The sequence below is a fragment of the Phalacrocorax aristotelis genome, chromosome 6 (assembly GCF_949628215.1).
Source record: "Phalacrocorax aristotelis chromosome 6, bGulAri2.1, whole genome shotgun sequence".
Lineage (NCBI taxonomy): Eukaryota > Metazoa > Chordata > Aves > Suliformes > Phalacrocoracidae > Phalacrocorax > Phalacrocorax aristotelis.
This window is the reverse complement of record NC_134281.1, coordinates 42,227,503-42,242,703: the sequence shown is the minus strand read 5'-3', so window position 1 is coordinate 42,242,703 and position 15,201 is coordinate 42,227,503. Positions and strand designations below refer to the sequence as shown.

At 38.9% G+C, this 15,201-nt stretch overlaps 1 protein-coding gene across 1 annotated transcript; it reads left to right on the top strand.

Annotated features, from left to right (window-relative positions):
• Positions 1–96: 96 nt before the first annotated feature.
• On the top strand, positions 97–13,501 carry USP1 (ubiquitin specific peptidase 1). The gene is made up of 9 exons (XM_075097387.1): positions 97–254; positions 593–831; positions 1,951–2,074; positions 2,437–2,544; positions 3,064–3,224; positions 3,656–4,374; positions 5,489–5,659; positions 6,814–7,015; positions 11,924–13,501. The coding sequence occupies exons 2-9, from the start codon at positions 662–664 to the stop codon at positions 12,651–12,653; spliced, it is 2,385 nt and encodes a 794-aa protein (XP_074953488.1). The 5' UTR covers positions 97–254; positions 593–661; the 3' UTR covers positions 12,654–13,501.
• Positions 13,502–15,201: the final 1,700 nt, after the last annotated feature.

The window sequence follows — 15,201 nt, the reverse complement described above, 5'->3', positions numbered from 1 at the left end:
CTTGCGGGAGACAGACCGCCGGCAGACACCATGGCCCTTCGTTCCTGGCGGGCGCCGACTGCGGCTTCCGCTCCGGCGTTTGAGCCGGGCGGCCGCGAGCGCCTGAGCGCGAGGAGGGGTGAGGGCGCGGGTCCTGACGGCGCGGAAAACGCGCCAAGTTTCCCGTGGCGGGGCAAGCGGGGCCGGGGCGCCCCGCGGTCCCCATGGCAACCGGCGGGCGGCGGCGGCGGCCCGCGCCGGGCCGGCATGTAGCGGTAAGCAGGGGCGGCCCCGCCGCCGCCGCCGCCATCGGCTCCCCCCTGCTCCCGGGGCCCGGCCGGGCTGGGCCGCGCCGCGCCGCCTCCGCCGGCGGGCGAACGACCGGCCTCCCGGGCGGGTGGGACTGTGAGGGACCGTGAGGGCGGGCGGCGCGGAGCAGCGTCCCGCGGGCCGGGCCGGGCTTTCCGGGCGCCGCCGCCGGGGAGGGGAGGCGAGGCGAGGAGGCTGTCAGAGCCCGGGGCTCCGCTCCGGCGGCCGCGGCTGCTTCCCGCGCTGAAAATAAATGGCGACGCCTGTGTCTGTATGTCTGTTGGTCCGTGTGTCTGTGCGCCAGGTGTGAGCGGCGAGCGCAGCTTCCCGGCCGGGCCGGCCGCCTCCCCCGCTCACCTGCCCGCCTGGAAAGATGCCCGGGGTCCTGCCGAGTGACAGCACTGGGCCTGCGAGAGGGAGCCCCTCCAAGAAGAACAGGCTTTCGCTGAAGCTCTTCCAGAAGAAGGAAGCGAAAAGAGCGCTGGATTTTACAGAGTCCCAGGAAAATGAACAAAAGAGCTCAGAATTCAGAGGCGCTGAGATGTATGTAAGAGTTTCGGTCTGAATAAGCGTGTCTGGCTGTGTTGTGAAAGTAGTCCAGTAGCTGAACACGGGTTATGTTTTATATAATAGGTAAACAATACTGCCCTATCTGCTCATTTAAGTTGTATTTTCTTGAATAAATATGTGCTTCAACATGTAATAAATAAAGCCCTAAGCTGAGTTAGTCAAACTGAGCTAACTATTTACTTCTAAGGAAACAAGCTTGCTGCACTGTGGATGTTTAGCTGGCTGGTATAAACTTTTTAATAACTTGAAGTTAGCTTATCAGAAGTTAAAAAAAGGTAGTTATTCTGAAGCTGAATTATTTAAAGTATATTAAAATGTAGGGTTTTGCAAAATTAGTTTTAATAAAAAAATATTGGTTTTCAAAGGTTATTTCTGTGGCAAGAAAAAGAATCAATTGTGCTGCTTGCTGTCATTCATTAGGGTGTTTCAAGCCCTGAGCAAATCTGCCTGCTTGTTTCATTGCAGCTAGTGAGGAAATTTGAATGGGAAAAGTTGCTTATTCATGACCAATTACAAATGTGGTGGAGACTTTACTCTTTGGTTCTATTGTGTCCATACAGTGCGTTATCACTGCATATAATGTGCCAGGTTCATTGATTCTTTTTGTTTGTTTGTTTTCTGTTTTTATCCTTTTGGTTTGTGTCCAGAAATGAAGTGATGTGGACCTGAGAACCTGAAGTCAGGGATAATGACAGAAAATGTATGAGATGGTTTTCTTAGTGCTGCCTTAGGAATGAACAAAGAACATACAAAGGCATTTAAAAAAAACTTTTTTGATTCCTTAAATCGGTCTCCTGGTATTTTTTGAAAAATATGTATCGGAACTAACAGCAGATTTGCCTGCTGCTTGTAAACCTTTCTGGTTTTGCATAGGTTGCTGAAAAGAAGGGTTGCAGTTGAGCAGCCTCTGTTTGAATGCCCACACGGACACTCTCAGAAGCACTTGGATGTGATTTTCATCTGTATATATTGGCTGTGAATTCTGTAAGCCAGCTCTGAGACGGTGGATGGCCAGGAGAGAGATGTGCATGCATACCAGAAGGAGTAACTTTCAAAAGTTGTGTTTTACATGCTGTTTTCTCTATTTAATAGTGACCAGGTTGTTCCTGCAGCACAGCCTCCCTCACTTCTTAGCTGTGAGAAGAAAGACAACATGTTGCCTTTTGTGGGCTTGAACAATCTGGGTAACACTTGTTACCTTAACAGCGTACTTCAGGTAAGATCGTGTTCAGGGGCCACAGGTAGATGATTTTCTTTTGGTTAAGCACAAGTGGATGAGATTCCGAGTTTGCTAGTACGTAAAGGTGTCTGGATGTGATAAGAAGGGAATCTAATTACACTGGGGGAAAAAACCAAAGTGATACTGCAGAAAATGTGTGCACCGTAGGCTGCCTTGACTGGGTAATTTTTCAGTTTACATACTCTGGGCACCTCCTTGCTATGAACAATCCTGCATCTTTGTTCGCTGTGCAGCAGCCTCGGGAGGTACAAAGCTAGTTTGATTGTAAATGTGGATGTGTATATCGAGTAACTTCTTGCTTTACCAATTATTCTCTTGTTTTAAATTGTTGCTTTCAGGTATTATATTTTTGTCCTGGTTTCAAAACTGGAGTAAAACATTTATATAATATAATTTCAAGGAAGAAAGAATCTTTGAAGGATGAAGGAGAGCAAAAAGCAGAAAAGGTAACGTATCTCACTGCACGTTCCTTTACTTGTAATTTCGCAAGTGAGGCTGCGTGCTGGGATTATAATGAGAATTTAACTCTGATTTCTTCTGTTTGTAAGAAGTTTTGCAGTATTTTTTCAACAGTGCTGTTTTAGGTGAAGATATGTTTGAGTTGTTTTGAATTTGAGTGTTCAGAGAGACTGCAAACTTGTAAGCACAAGTCTTCGGTTTAACAAATTTGAGAAGATATCTCACCATGTTTCTGACATTAAAATAATTCTGATACAGTACTTTGGATGGAAATTGGAGTTTGGGCAAAGATGGTTTGGGTTTTGAAAATAATGGATAGTCTGGCTTTATATTTGTTTCCTACTGGCAAAAGAGCAGTATTGCCTGAAACTCACCTGTTTCCCATAGCAGGCAAAAAAAATCTGTCAAATGTCTGTCAGAATGCTATGTGAGGGCGGGAGAGAAAAAATTAACTTGTTACAGACAAAACTGCAAGTATTTTTATTCTTTTTATATTGTTATTGCAGGGAAATTGTAAAGAAGATCCACTGGCAAGTTACGAACTCATCTGCAGTTTGCATGCATTGATTCTTTCAGTTGAGCAGCTTCAAGCCAGCTTTCTCTTAAATCCGGAAAAATACACAGATGAGCTTGCCACTCAGCCACGAAGGCTACTAAATACCCTTAGGTACAAATTGTCTTAAACATATTGACAGAATTTTCACCTAAAGTTTTGAGGTCATTGTACAGAACGGCATTAGAGGCTTGTAGGAGGTAGATGGTGTTAAATTTGGGGCATCATTATAGGAAGTTTTTTGTGTTTATTGTTACCCCAATGACATCATAAACTTGAAAGTAGATTTTAATTTTGTAAGAATATAATTTAAATACAGCAGTATATTTAAAACAGTACTTAGCCTTAAGTATTCTCATTGACCTGAGAAGGACCGCTGCTGGGTTGCAACTGGATGTGCGTTTAAATGCATAAGGCTGTGACTGAGAGGATCCTCCCCTGCTTTTATATCTAAGGTCCATAATTTAAATTTCAAATCATATTAGCTAGTCAGTAAAGAATAACTAGTCTTCATTGCCTTGCTCATTTACTTCTATTTTTAATAGAGAGCTCAACCCTATGTATGAAGGCTACTTGCAGCACGATGCGCAGGAGGTTCTGCAGTGTATCCTGGGTAACATTCAAGAAACGTGTCAGCTGCTGAAGAAGGAAGAATTGAACAAACTGCCCGTGGAAGAGCCTACAGCTAAACTGGAGGAAAAACTTAATCAGAACATTGAGAGCAATGGAACTGCCAACGCTGTTGAGGAGGAGGATAATGTACCAAGTAGCCACGTTGGGGAGAGAGCTGAAGACAAGCTACTGAAAGGAAATGGGAAAAGAAAAAGCGATGCTGAGGGTGGCAATGCAAAGAAAAAATCCAAAGTATCAAAAGAGCAAATTGCAGCAGAAGAAAATCAAAGACAAACCAGGTCAAAGAGGAAAGCAACAGGAGAAAAGCTAGAAAATCAAACTGATGCCATTGCCAAGTGTTCCAGTGAAAACGAGAGTGCGAAGCCAACACAGAAGAAGTCGCGGCTTAGATTAAACTGGTTGAAATCTTCATGCAAACAGCCTAGTATTCTGTCTAAATTTTATAGTCTAGGAAAGCTAACTACAAACTTGGGATCCAAAGACCCAGGGAAAGAATATGATGACTGTGAGCTTGAAGACTCATCTGTACAGTGTGAAAATGGTAACAATATTAAAGAAGAATATCGTGAACTAGTGTCTCCTGTGGAAAGCCATAATGAAAAAGGAACTGAGAAAGAACCAAAAAAGGAAGGTTGGTGAACAAGTGTATGGGCTTAAAATTAGAATGATTAAGAAATTATAATGTGTGGGAAGTCAGCCTTCAGACTGTGTAGCCAGCAGAGCTCTCTAAATACAAAATAACGTTTTCAGGAATTGAAAAATATTTTTATGAAAGAGAATTTATTTTTATACACGTTTGATTTTTAAAAAATTTTTAATAACTTGACCTTTTTAGCCTAGATCTTAAAAAGGTATTTATCTAACATTACGTCATCATAGTACAATATAAAAAAAAAGTCAGAATATTACCAGGTTTATAGCATCACTAATTTTTGTCATCTATAGAAATAGCAAGTGGGTTAAAAATGTAAAGGAAGACTACTGTCAGGAGCAGACAGAATTGGCTGTGGCTTTGTGTCCAAGTCTTTACACATATCCTCTCCTTCCTAGTCCCCAGTCCTTCCGTGTTTTCATTCTTCCCAGGAACTAGGAAAGACACCGGATGTATTATATATGCTAATTGGCTGGCAAGTATGGATTTTGTTAGCACCAGTGGAACAAGCTACTTCTGAGGGAAGGGCCTTGCTATGAATTCAGTAGTTAGTAATTTGGAACTTTCTTTCTGATCCAACCACCAATTTTAATAAAAAAATTGAAGGAATGCAGACTCTTATGAGATCTCAATTTCTTCAGCAGATTTGACAAAAATTGGCCAACAAGTTCAGAAAGTATTGGAGGAGAGGACTGAGAATAAATAGAGACCAGGCAAAAATACAAGTGTGATGTTCTCCGAGGAGACTAGAAATCTGTACTAAGAAGGCAGTGCATTGATGACAAACAGAAATTCTCCAGAATGTGACACTGTCACACTTAACGTATAAAACAAGAACCTAATCTCAAAACGGGAATTAAGGTCTGAGGGCCAAGAAAGGGGCTCCCCGCTCAGTGACAAGCAGATTATGTGAGAATTGCATGTGAGAAGCAGCTCTCTTTTTTTATTATTTTTGTTACTGTTTTTCCTATCTGGAATCCCTGAAAGGCCCTGTCTGTAACACAGTGACTTTGCCAGGACTGATAGCCTGGTTCTGAAGTGCCTTTTGAATAAAATGCGTCTTGGTAAGTGATGTGGCATATACTTTCTCTAGGTACAGAGCTGGCTGTTTTTGAACTAGTGGAGAAACTGTTCCAGGGCCAGTTAGTACTGAGAACAAGATGCTTGGAGTGCGAGTGCTTTACTGAAAGAAGAGAAGATTTTCAGGACATCAGTGTTCCGGTGCAAGAAGATGAACTTTCTAAAACTGAAGAGAGTTCTGAAAGTAAGTAATTATCTACAGTGGCTGCAGTGTATGTTTCTACTTCAGCTAGCCATTGAGGAAGGACAGTGCCATATGTATTGAGGAACGCTGCTCCTGTTTGTGCTGGTTAAAATTAGAGGCTGTTCTGTTATCTCTTGCAGTGATTAACTTCAGACTTTGGAAACACAGCACTGATCATGTAGACGGGTTCAGACAGTATTAAAATTGTTTCAGGTCTTAACACATAACAGACTGCTTACAGTCCTTCACTTATGTGCATTAATTTTTCCTGCTTATAAATAGGTATTTTCTTTGATTTGGGTTTTCCCTTTCTTCCTGGATAAGAAATTATTCTGGTTTTTCTTCATTTTATAAGAAATAGCTGCATTTTTTTCTCAAAAATAAAAGAAATGAGAAACCAGCCTTTTTTTGTTAATTTACTGTACAAAATTATTTTTTCAGTGTTTTAGACTGTCATTACCTTACTAGCCTTTGCTTTTTATTTGTAAATGTTAGTCCTCTGGTATGTTTCACAAATTCTAGTGATCTATACTTATTTTTTAGATATTTTCAAAAGTAAGGACAGCAACAATACATTTTGAAATTCTGAATTTTAAAGAAATGAATTGTAGTTCTCATGGACTTAATTTGGAGTAGCTTTTACTATTTTTGCACTCCCTGTTTTGCTGAAGGCCTTCAGAGTTGAGTGTGTGCGTGTGGTGGTGTTCACATGTAAAATGCTACCGCAGTGTAGGTGATCTCGTCGTCAGCAATGTGAAGCTGTCAGGGGAGGCAGAATGTAAGAAGTGAAAGGGAACTTTTTGGTCACTTTGGAAGTTTGCCTTAATGAGAGAAATTCTGGTCTCAAATACGGGTACCTCCTTTCCAGACATGGCAACAGAATTAATACGTGCGATCTGAAGACAAGCTTTGGCAAAACCATAGATTTAAAGTAATAATATCCATAACATCCAAGTGGTATTTTTATCACTTCTTGAAATGATTCAAAGATTTGAATATATCCTCTACTTCATACATACTGAGTATTCTTTACAGAGTTGATAGTAGTTTTTGAACATGTCTTAACTTGACATATTCTGTTTTGTTGTTCTGGTGGGATGCCTTGGAAATCTAAATAATAGCATATCTGTCAATGTAACGATTCTCTTTTATAGTTTCTCCAGAGCCAAAAACAGAAATGAAGACTCTTAAATGGGCAATTTCACAGTTTGCATCAGTGGAAAGGATTGTGGGAGAGGATAAATATTTCTGCGAAAACTGCCATCATTACACAGAAGCAGAACGCAGCCTTCTATTCGATAAAATGCCTGAAGTTATAACAATTCATTTGAAGTGCTTTGCTGCTAGTGGCTTAGAGTGAGTATGCAGATTGACTATATTATAAAATGGTGTGCTGTTGGAAGGAAATTCTTATCAGAAGAGATGAAAATGTCTGGTTAACTCTTCCAAAAGCAAAAGCAGGTTTCTAGATTGAAATTAACCTAAACCAGTGGGACATAGCCCCTGATTTCATAAAGGCTTTCTCTTGTTACAAGTAGTGGCAGAAGTTACCTCCAGGAAGATACGCTTCCAGGAGACTTCTTAACAAAAATTGTTTTATCTGTATTCTTACAACAGCCTGATAGCCTGATATTTCTTAAAACTTTGTTTAATTTTAGTGCCACCTGTCTGTATGAGTTCAGAGGCAGGTTTAAGTACTTTAGCAGAACAAGTAATGAGAACAAAACTGAATTTTATGGTTGCAGCTAGTAGTGCGCTTTGGTCCCTAACTGAATGTGAGTACTAAAACTTGGGGGAAAAAATCAGGAGATAAACATTTTAAAGTGCTAACACACAGTACAGAAACATTGATCAATTCCTTTAAAAATACAGTAATAGCAATGTCATTGATGTTCAACTGCTGAGCAATCAGTTTAACATTATATACTGTAGAAATCCTTATATTTTGAAAGATACTATTCTTATGAGTGTTCTTTACATTTTTTTTGTACTTAGGAATTTAGGTATTTCTATTTGGGAAAGGAGGAAAAAAAAAACCAAACACAAAACCCACCCCCAAACCCTGTCCCTCCAGTACTGTGCACAAATGAAGCAATGACATGACACTTTATGCACAGCCTTTTGCAGTAAACTTATTTCTCCAGTAAGATTCAAATAATGAAAAACGACAGAAGGCTTCATCAGGAAAGATTTCTTAAAACTGTAAAATATTCCCTCAGTTCAGAAAATTGTTAAACCATTAATTGTGTTTTTGAGAGCGACTATACAATTTTTAGTGACATTCACAGACTTGGCCTGTATTTTCAACTTTTCTTGGTAGCCACGAAGACATAACTTTTGCTTTCTGCATCAGTGTTGCTGGGCGCAGCAAAGGAAGAAAAACTTGTGCTGGTTTCTGCATCCCCGTAGTTGGCATATGTTGCAGAGAGCCAAGCACACTTCTCTCCTGCAGCCTGTGTTTTATAACCTGATGGCTAGGGGTAGTTCTGACACTTAACACGGAGCTGCTTTGGGATGTGCAGTAAGCTGCTGAGGTGCAAATTAGTTTGGCCTTTTATCCACCTAGTTCCCTCTGCTTTGCATTTCCCTGTTGGTTGGCTTTAGACCTTTAGAGCCACCTTGTCAGCAGGAAGTCTAATGCACGAAGTCTTCCCTGGAGTTTATACTGTGTCACCAATATTTTAGAACTTGAAGTGTATGGGACCTTTGGCAGTATACAATACCAAATAAAAGTTTACAGTTGGTTGGTCAGAGGATGCTCTATAAGCAAGTACTGGTAACTGTGGTCAATATAATGATCTGAAAAATAGCTAGCGTAAAAGATTATATTAAGATGCTTTTAGAGGTAGTTTTCCAAGATTGTCAAAACTGGAATTCTTGCTCTGCCTGTGTTTAGTATTTGTTCTTAGGAGTATCTAGGTTTCTGACGAAGTGGAAAGGAAACTTCCTGTCTCTGAAATGTCTGCAAACTTCTCTTCATACGAAGTCTAGGACCATAATGTACAACATTGTCTCCTTCATTGTTCTATACAATACTTAACTGTCACAACAAGGCAGGGAAAAAGTTGCACGCTTTTAAAAACTATGTTATTGTTGAGTAGCCCTTGATGTGAGATGGTATCCTGGTATGATTATAGGCTATTAAAAAAAATATATAACCAGAGATGTCCATGTGAAAGGAAACCTGGATGTTACCTTCAGTTTGCTCCTGCATTTGCTACTTTTTTGTTTCTATGAGGAAATACTTGCAGCTTGCAGGATAACCAGCCTTCTCCTGAATTACTTACTACTTCTGTCCTGACAGTCTTCAGGTCCTTGCTCCCAATTACTCAGACCTATATCCGGGTCAGACTGAATCCAGTCTCTTGTGGTGTTCCTCATGTGTCCTCCGAATCATGCTGTACATTTTCTGCCAAGTGCTAGCAGCCAGAGATTAAGGAAGTAAGAGTGGAAAAATCAGAGGTAGAACTGGAGTCAGCGATGAAGCTGAAACTGCTTTAGAAGATTGTTTTCCAGTTTCTGGCTTGGATGTTTTAACTTGGACAAACCCATGTCCCTTCTGAACCTCTTGATTTGGAGTAATAAAGCAAAGCTGCAAATCAAGTGGGGAACAGCTGAGGCTCGTAAACCAAAGCACCGGCTTACTCCATGGTGTCTAGAGTCAACTCCGGTGGTTTTTGAACAGTGAGCTTTGATGGAGCTTCCCCCAGCTGACTTAAGCTAATGTGTAATATTTAGTAACGGACTGTTTTGCTGGCCTTAAACCAAGATTTTAAAACTAAGAATCTTCATACAACTTCTCTTAGCTCCAATAAAAATTTTGAAATCTTGTCTGCTTCTCAGTTGTGCTCTACTGAGTTTCTGATGACTTAGTTTTAAATAAACAAAGAGAAATGAAGCAGAAGAGAATGGTGATATAAATATTTGCAGTTAGTAGGAATTCAGTTTTCTAGATGGTGGCTTGCAAGGTGGTTTGTTTTTTGTTTTTTTTTTTTTTTTTTGAGGGGTGGGGTTGGGTGTGTGTGTTTTGTTTTCTTTTTAAATAAAGCAGCCAGTGTGAAAACCTACTTGCCTGGGGATGAGTAATTCTCTTTGGCAAGTGTGTGTGGGACGGTGGGGAAAAAATGCTAGACCAAGTGTGCTCAGACTGGGAAGCTATTTAGACAAAACATGTAACTGGTAACATCTAATTAAGCATTTCCACTACATAAATTCAGTGGTGAGAAAATTAGATTTTTGTCCTGTGAAATGGTATCAGGTAAGAGCAAGTGATTTGTAAAATTTTTTTTTAAGGCTTATTTTAGGTTTTCTAACAGTTACACTTGCCTATTGTGACAGCAGTGCTTATGCCACTGGAAATCTTTATTTGGAGTATTTCGCATCCTTATGTGTTTAGAAGTGTTGCAGTAAAATAGCTCAAGTCCTTAAGGCTCTAGAGTAACTTGAGGTATTACTTCAGTACAGTAGGTAAAGTTCCACTGATGGACAGCTTCAAAAGCTGTAGTTGCAGAAATCAAGTTTGTTGTGTATGAACTACTGTGCATCAGTCAGAGGAGGCAGAGTATTTGGCATGCAATTTTTCTGTCTTCAGATTCATGTTAAGAAGAACAAAAAGCTAATAGGAAAAGATTTCCTCTCTTATTTCCTTCAAATCTTTCTGATGCTGGATCTCATTCAGAAGAAAGGTAGAGCCTGTTTTTTAATGTTTTATTGTTAATATGATTGTTACAGTGTGCTTGAGTGGAACTGGATTTCTGATTTAGAGTATCAGTAAGCAGTTTCTCTGTTTCTTGACTCTCTTCTGAATATCTCTATTCCTGGCTACTAATAAAATAGGGATTTTCAGAAGGTTTATTATTTCTGATTATATTGTCTTTTGTGTTTCTTTTGGTGTAGTCAAATGTTTATGGTAAGCCTAGGTCTAAAGTGAGATTTCAATTACTTGAGTGACATCATGTGTGCATAAATGTATTTATAAAGGTTTATGGCTGTGAACATAAGCAAAATATCTAGAAGCACAGCAGAATCAGAAGTAAACCCAGTAAAACAAGTAACCTTCTGTTACTGCAGTTATTCTTATGGTGTTTTGCCATATCTAGTTTCCTTGGATTAAAGATAGTTATTCTTTCTTATGACAAAATGCAAATTTAATAATAGTAGTTAGCTCTTTGAAACCTACATTTTACAGGGTTTGTCTATATTCCCCTGTATTTTTTCCCTACAACACCCTAACAGTTGAGCAAGACTGAATCATCACTGAAATCTATAGGGCATCATATCATCCAGTAAAGGCGTTCATTAAATTGGGCTGATGCAATATGTAGATCACGTAAGATCAGAATCATTCAAGGAGGCTAATACACAATAATGTAAAGTCCCAAAACTTATTTTCGTTTCAAACTCTTCAGAAGGTCCTTATTGTAATGAAAGGACTTAAACTTTTCTTGTTGTAAATTTGTACACTGTGAACAAAATGCTAAGTATTTATGGAATGCTAGATGCTTTTCCAAAGTAAATCAGCTAGATGATGATTGTTTATATGAATAACTTAGTGCAGTTAATGAGGAATCCCTAGTAATAAGAAAGTATTAGTAACTTACTCATCCTTAAATAACCATTCCATTACCATTGGCAGTATACTGCAGTGCACTAAGACGAACTGAGGAAAAATTACTTATTCAGTTTTTCTGAGTGACATTAGAGCTACTTGAAAGTAAAATAGATTTGTATTCCTTTATTTAGTAAATGATTCTTTGAAAGGTTTAGAAGAAAATTAAAACGACCCTGCTTATCTCATTCAACCTTGGATGTTGAAGAGGCGTTTCTGGTTTGGGTTTTTTGTTTGTGTGGTTGGTTTTTTTTTAATCTGGAAAGCAGGGTGGCGTCTGGGAAGAAGTGCAAGTATTTGCGCATAGATGCATGAATGAAAACAGAACAATTAACTCCTTTTGTGATCACTATTTAAAAATAAACTTTAGTTGATACTTCAGAAAATGGGAATCTCTTAACTATTTAAAATATATAGTTACTAGGCTGTCAGATTTAACATCATACATACTCGTTAAAATGGCTTTACTGAACAGGGGTGCCTGGGACAGATGTTCTCGATAAGCAAGTTTAAAAAGTGAGCAACTTCTTATATTCAGATTGCCCATGTCTTTTAAACAGAAGGAAAAGGATATAGATGCAATATATGGGCCACTTAAACCAGTATTGTGAGCTGTTTTGGTAAGAGGTGTCTTAACTTTTGTCTGTCTTCTAAAGGTTTGATTGCTATGGTGGACTGTCCAAGATAAACACTCCCTTATTGACGCCTCTCAAACTGTCACTGGAAGAATGGAGCACAAAGCCGACCAACGACACCTACGGATTATTTGCGGTGGTCATGCACAGCGGCATTACAATTAGCAGTGGACACTACACAGCTTCTGTGAAAATTACAGATCTTAATAGCCTAGAGTTAGATAAGGGAAACTTCATCACCGATCAAATGTACGAAATGATTAAACCAGAACCACTGAATGAGGAGGAGGCAAGAACTGTTGCTGAAGACTATGATGATGGTGAAGTCTCTTTTAGAGTCAATGGCAGTGCACAGCCGGGTAAAGTTCTGAACAAAAAGAATGTGGAAGCTGTTGGACTTCTTGGGGGGCAGAAGAGCAAGTCTGACTGTGACCTGTACAACAAACCAGCTAACCCTGAGAAGTTTCTTAATGTAGTTACTGAAAACAGAAATCCCGAGTCTAGCAGTAGTAACGGAAGTGCGGAGAGCAGTGCAGAACGTGGTGAGCAAAATGGCGTGGCTTCCAGCGGACTAGAAAACAAAGCTCTGTATGTACTGCAGAGCCTGAAAGAGTATGAAGGAAAGTGGTTGCTTTTTGATGATTCTGAAGTGAAGGTTACAGAAGAAAAGGACTTTCTGAATACTCTTTCTCCGACATCATCATCTACATCAACTCCTTACCTACTGTTTTATAAGAAAATTGTAGAGTGATACTGTATTTTGACTGTAAATATTAGGGATTTGCATACACTTATTGGTCTGATTTGCATCAAAACTACCTGGAAAAACAGCTGTTTGTTTTTGAAGCTACTGGATCATAATGCTTCTGGTCTTTTTGTTCGGTGTAAGTGGCTCAACTTGAATTAACAAACCATGACATAGAACTTAACTCGCGTAATAACTTTTATGCTGGAGAATAGTGATATTACCTTTTAGAAATACCAATTTGTATAGTTCCTAAATGATGCCTACAGCACACGGTAGTGGTTTTAACACAACTCTAGGTCTCAGACATGCCTATTGTATTATTAGCTTTTTTTAAATAAAAGTTATTTGTATTCATATTCTGGAGTAAATGTATATTAATTAGCAAATTTCATCAGAAGTTGTGTATTTTTGTAATTTGGGAGGTAAGACTTCATATTTAGTCTTCGGGTAATCGACGTGGTTTATGCTCCTTATCCAATTCTATACTGCTCGGTGCAACTTGAAGCACAAGAAAAGGGTCTTGTAACCTTGTTTAGTGTATTGGAAGGAACTGAACTTAACAGATATGTTTGAATGGTCTAATTTGCATCTTGTTGCATAGGTGTTAAATGGGCAAAGTGTAAATAGATGTGATTAATACTTCAAAATGGGGAGCGTGTAGTGTAATTAAAATAATTTTGTACTTTTAAGAGTAAAGCCCTCTAATATGCATATCTGTTTGGGTGGATTTGGAACTTAGTGATGATAACAGTTAATTTGTACTTGGAGCTTACTGAAATGTGGGAAAATAAAAGCATTTGGCTTTGATGCTTTAAGAATGTATATATGAAATAAAAAATTTATTATATGCATCTGAGATGACCAGATGAGACTTTTGTGTTTGGAGAGGGAAAAGTGTTTGGGCACTGCTAGAAAAAGGTTGGGAGACTATGTCTTAGAGAATGTTATTTTTTAAAGCACTTTCAATATTCCATTTCTTTGTTTTTTAACTGATTCTTCTACAGCATATCCTAATTCGAAGACACTTGATGACTTAGAGGTAAGGCTCAGAGGCAAGGGAAAAGGGAAACGGATTATTGTAAAAACATGTGAAATGTTTGGCACTAAATACTAGAGACTAAAATCCAAAATCATCTGTTAGATGCTAAAATGTTAAGGTGAATTCTATAAGCTGCAGATAATTAAAAACTTAAAAATATGACACAAAATAGGATGAGTGTTTACTTCTGCTGTCATAGGATGGATTGAATGGCATGGAGTGCAAGGAAAGATACGCAAGATGTGAGTATGCCCTAGTTTTCTGGATATGTTTACACTTTTCAAATACAAATTAATTTCTTTACAGGAAGAGCCCTAGAAACCTCTACCTAGTTTATTCTGCAATACTTAATTTTTTTACAATCTTTTATTATAATGTATTATAAATACTGAGGTAACTCAAATCTTTAGTGTATTTTCCATGTTACGGTGGACCTTTCATTTTTGTACAGGCCTTGATCTTTTGCAGTATATCCTAGATGATGAATTACTAAAATATGTTTCAGTCTAGATAGCTTGTACTGTCAACAGAAAACAGTGTAAGAAAGGCTGGGCTAAATCTAGAGTTGCTTATAAATTCATGAATAGATGTCTATAGTCATTATCTTCTGCAGAAGAGAAAAATCTGGAATTAAAAATACACTTAAGACTTTTCCCTTTTCCAAAGCATTATCACCATAATAAATAATTTCATACTCTAAACCAAGAAACAGCTATATTAAAACCCCAAGCAAACTGTCATCTTACCTTGCAAGGGTAGCCAAATCACATTAGAGTGCTATTTTTTACTGCCTGCAGTATGGGGTTTGCTGAATTTCAGCCTGCAAATGAAAGTTTATTTTTCCACACTTGATCCAAGACTTAACTGCAGGAACAGGAAATGTTCCAAGGAAACAACACTGTAATATTCAAAAAAATATTGGCTACAGTGTAATCAAAGGAAGACCCAGCTGTCGTCCATCATACTATACAGCTTGAGAAACATTCTTTGTAGGCAGCTGAACAGAACACATAATCAGCTGGAATACACTGAATGAAAACACACTCCTCTGGTTGCATACAGATAGATAGTACGGGGTGGCCTTTTTTTGAGACTTACTTAAGTAAAGCACTTGCCACAATAGCTAATGTCCTGGATTGTGCATGGCCTGTAGTTTGCTGCAATGGAAAACAAAACATGGCTGCCCCATCTTAGCGTTCCAAGATACTACACTGGTGTGCTACAAAATTGTCAAGCTATATGAACTGATAAACTAGTCAGATTTACACTGACATGGGGCCATTCAGTAAAATCAAAGGATATTTATAAGCGGTTTGGCTTCAAGTAGATGCTTTCCCAGCTGAAGAAACAATATACAAGCACTACTGTAAATTGCGGTTTCATTCTTTCATTGCTATTGGGATTTGTTTTCCCTTTTTCACTTTGTAAATATTTTTGCATGCCTCTTCATATAAATCTCTGGCAAACCTAACCCCTCCTTCCTTAATGAGAGTTCCCAATTCCCATACAGCT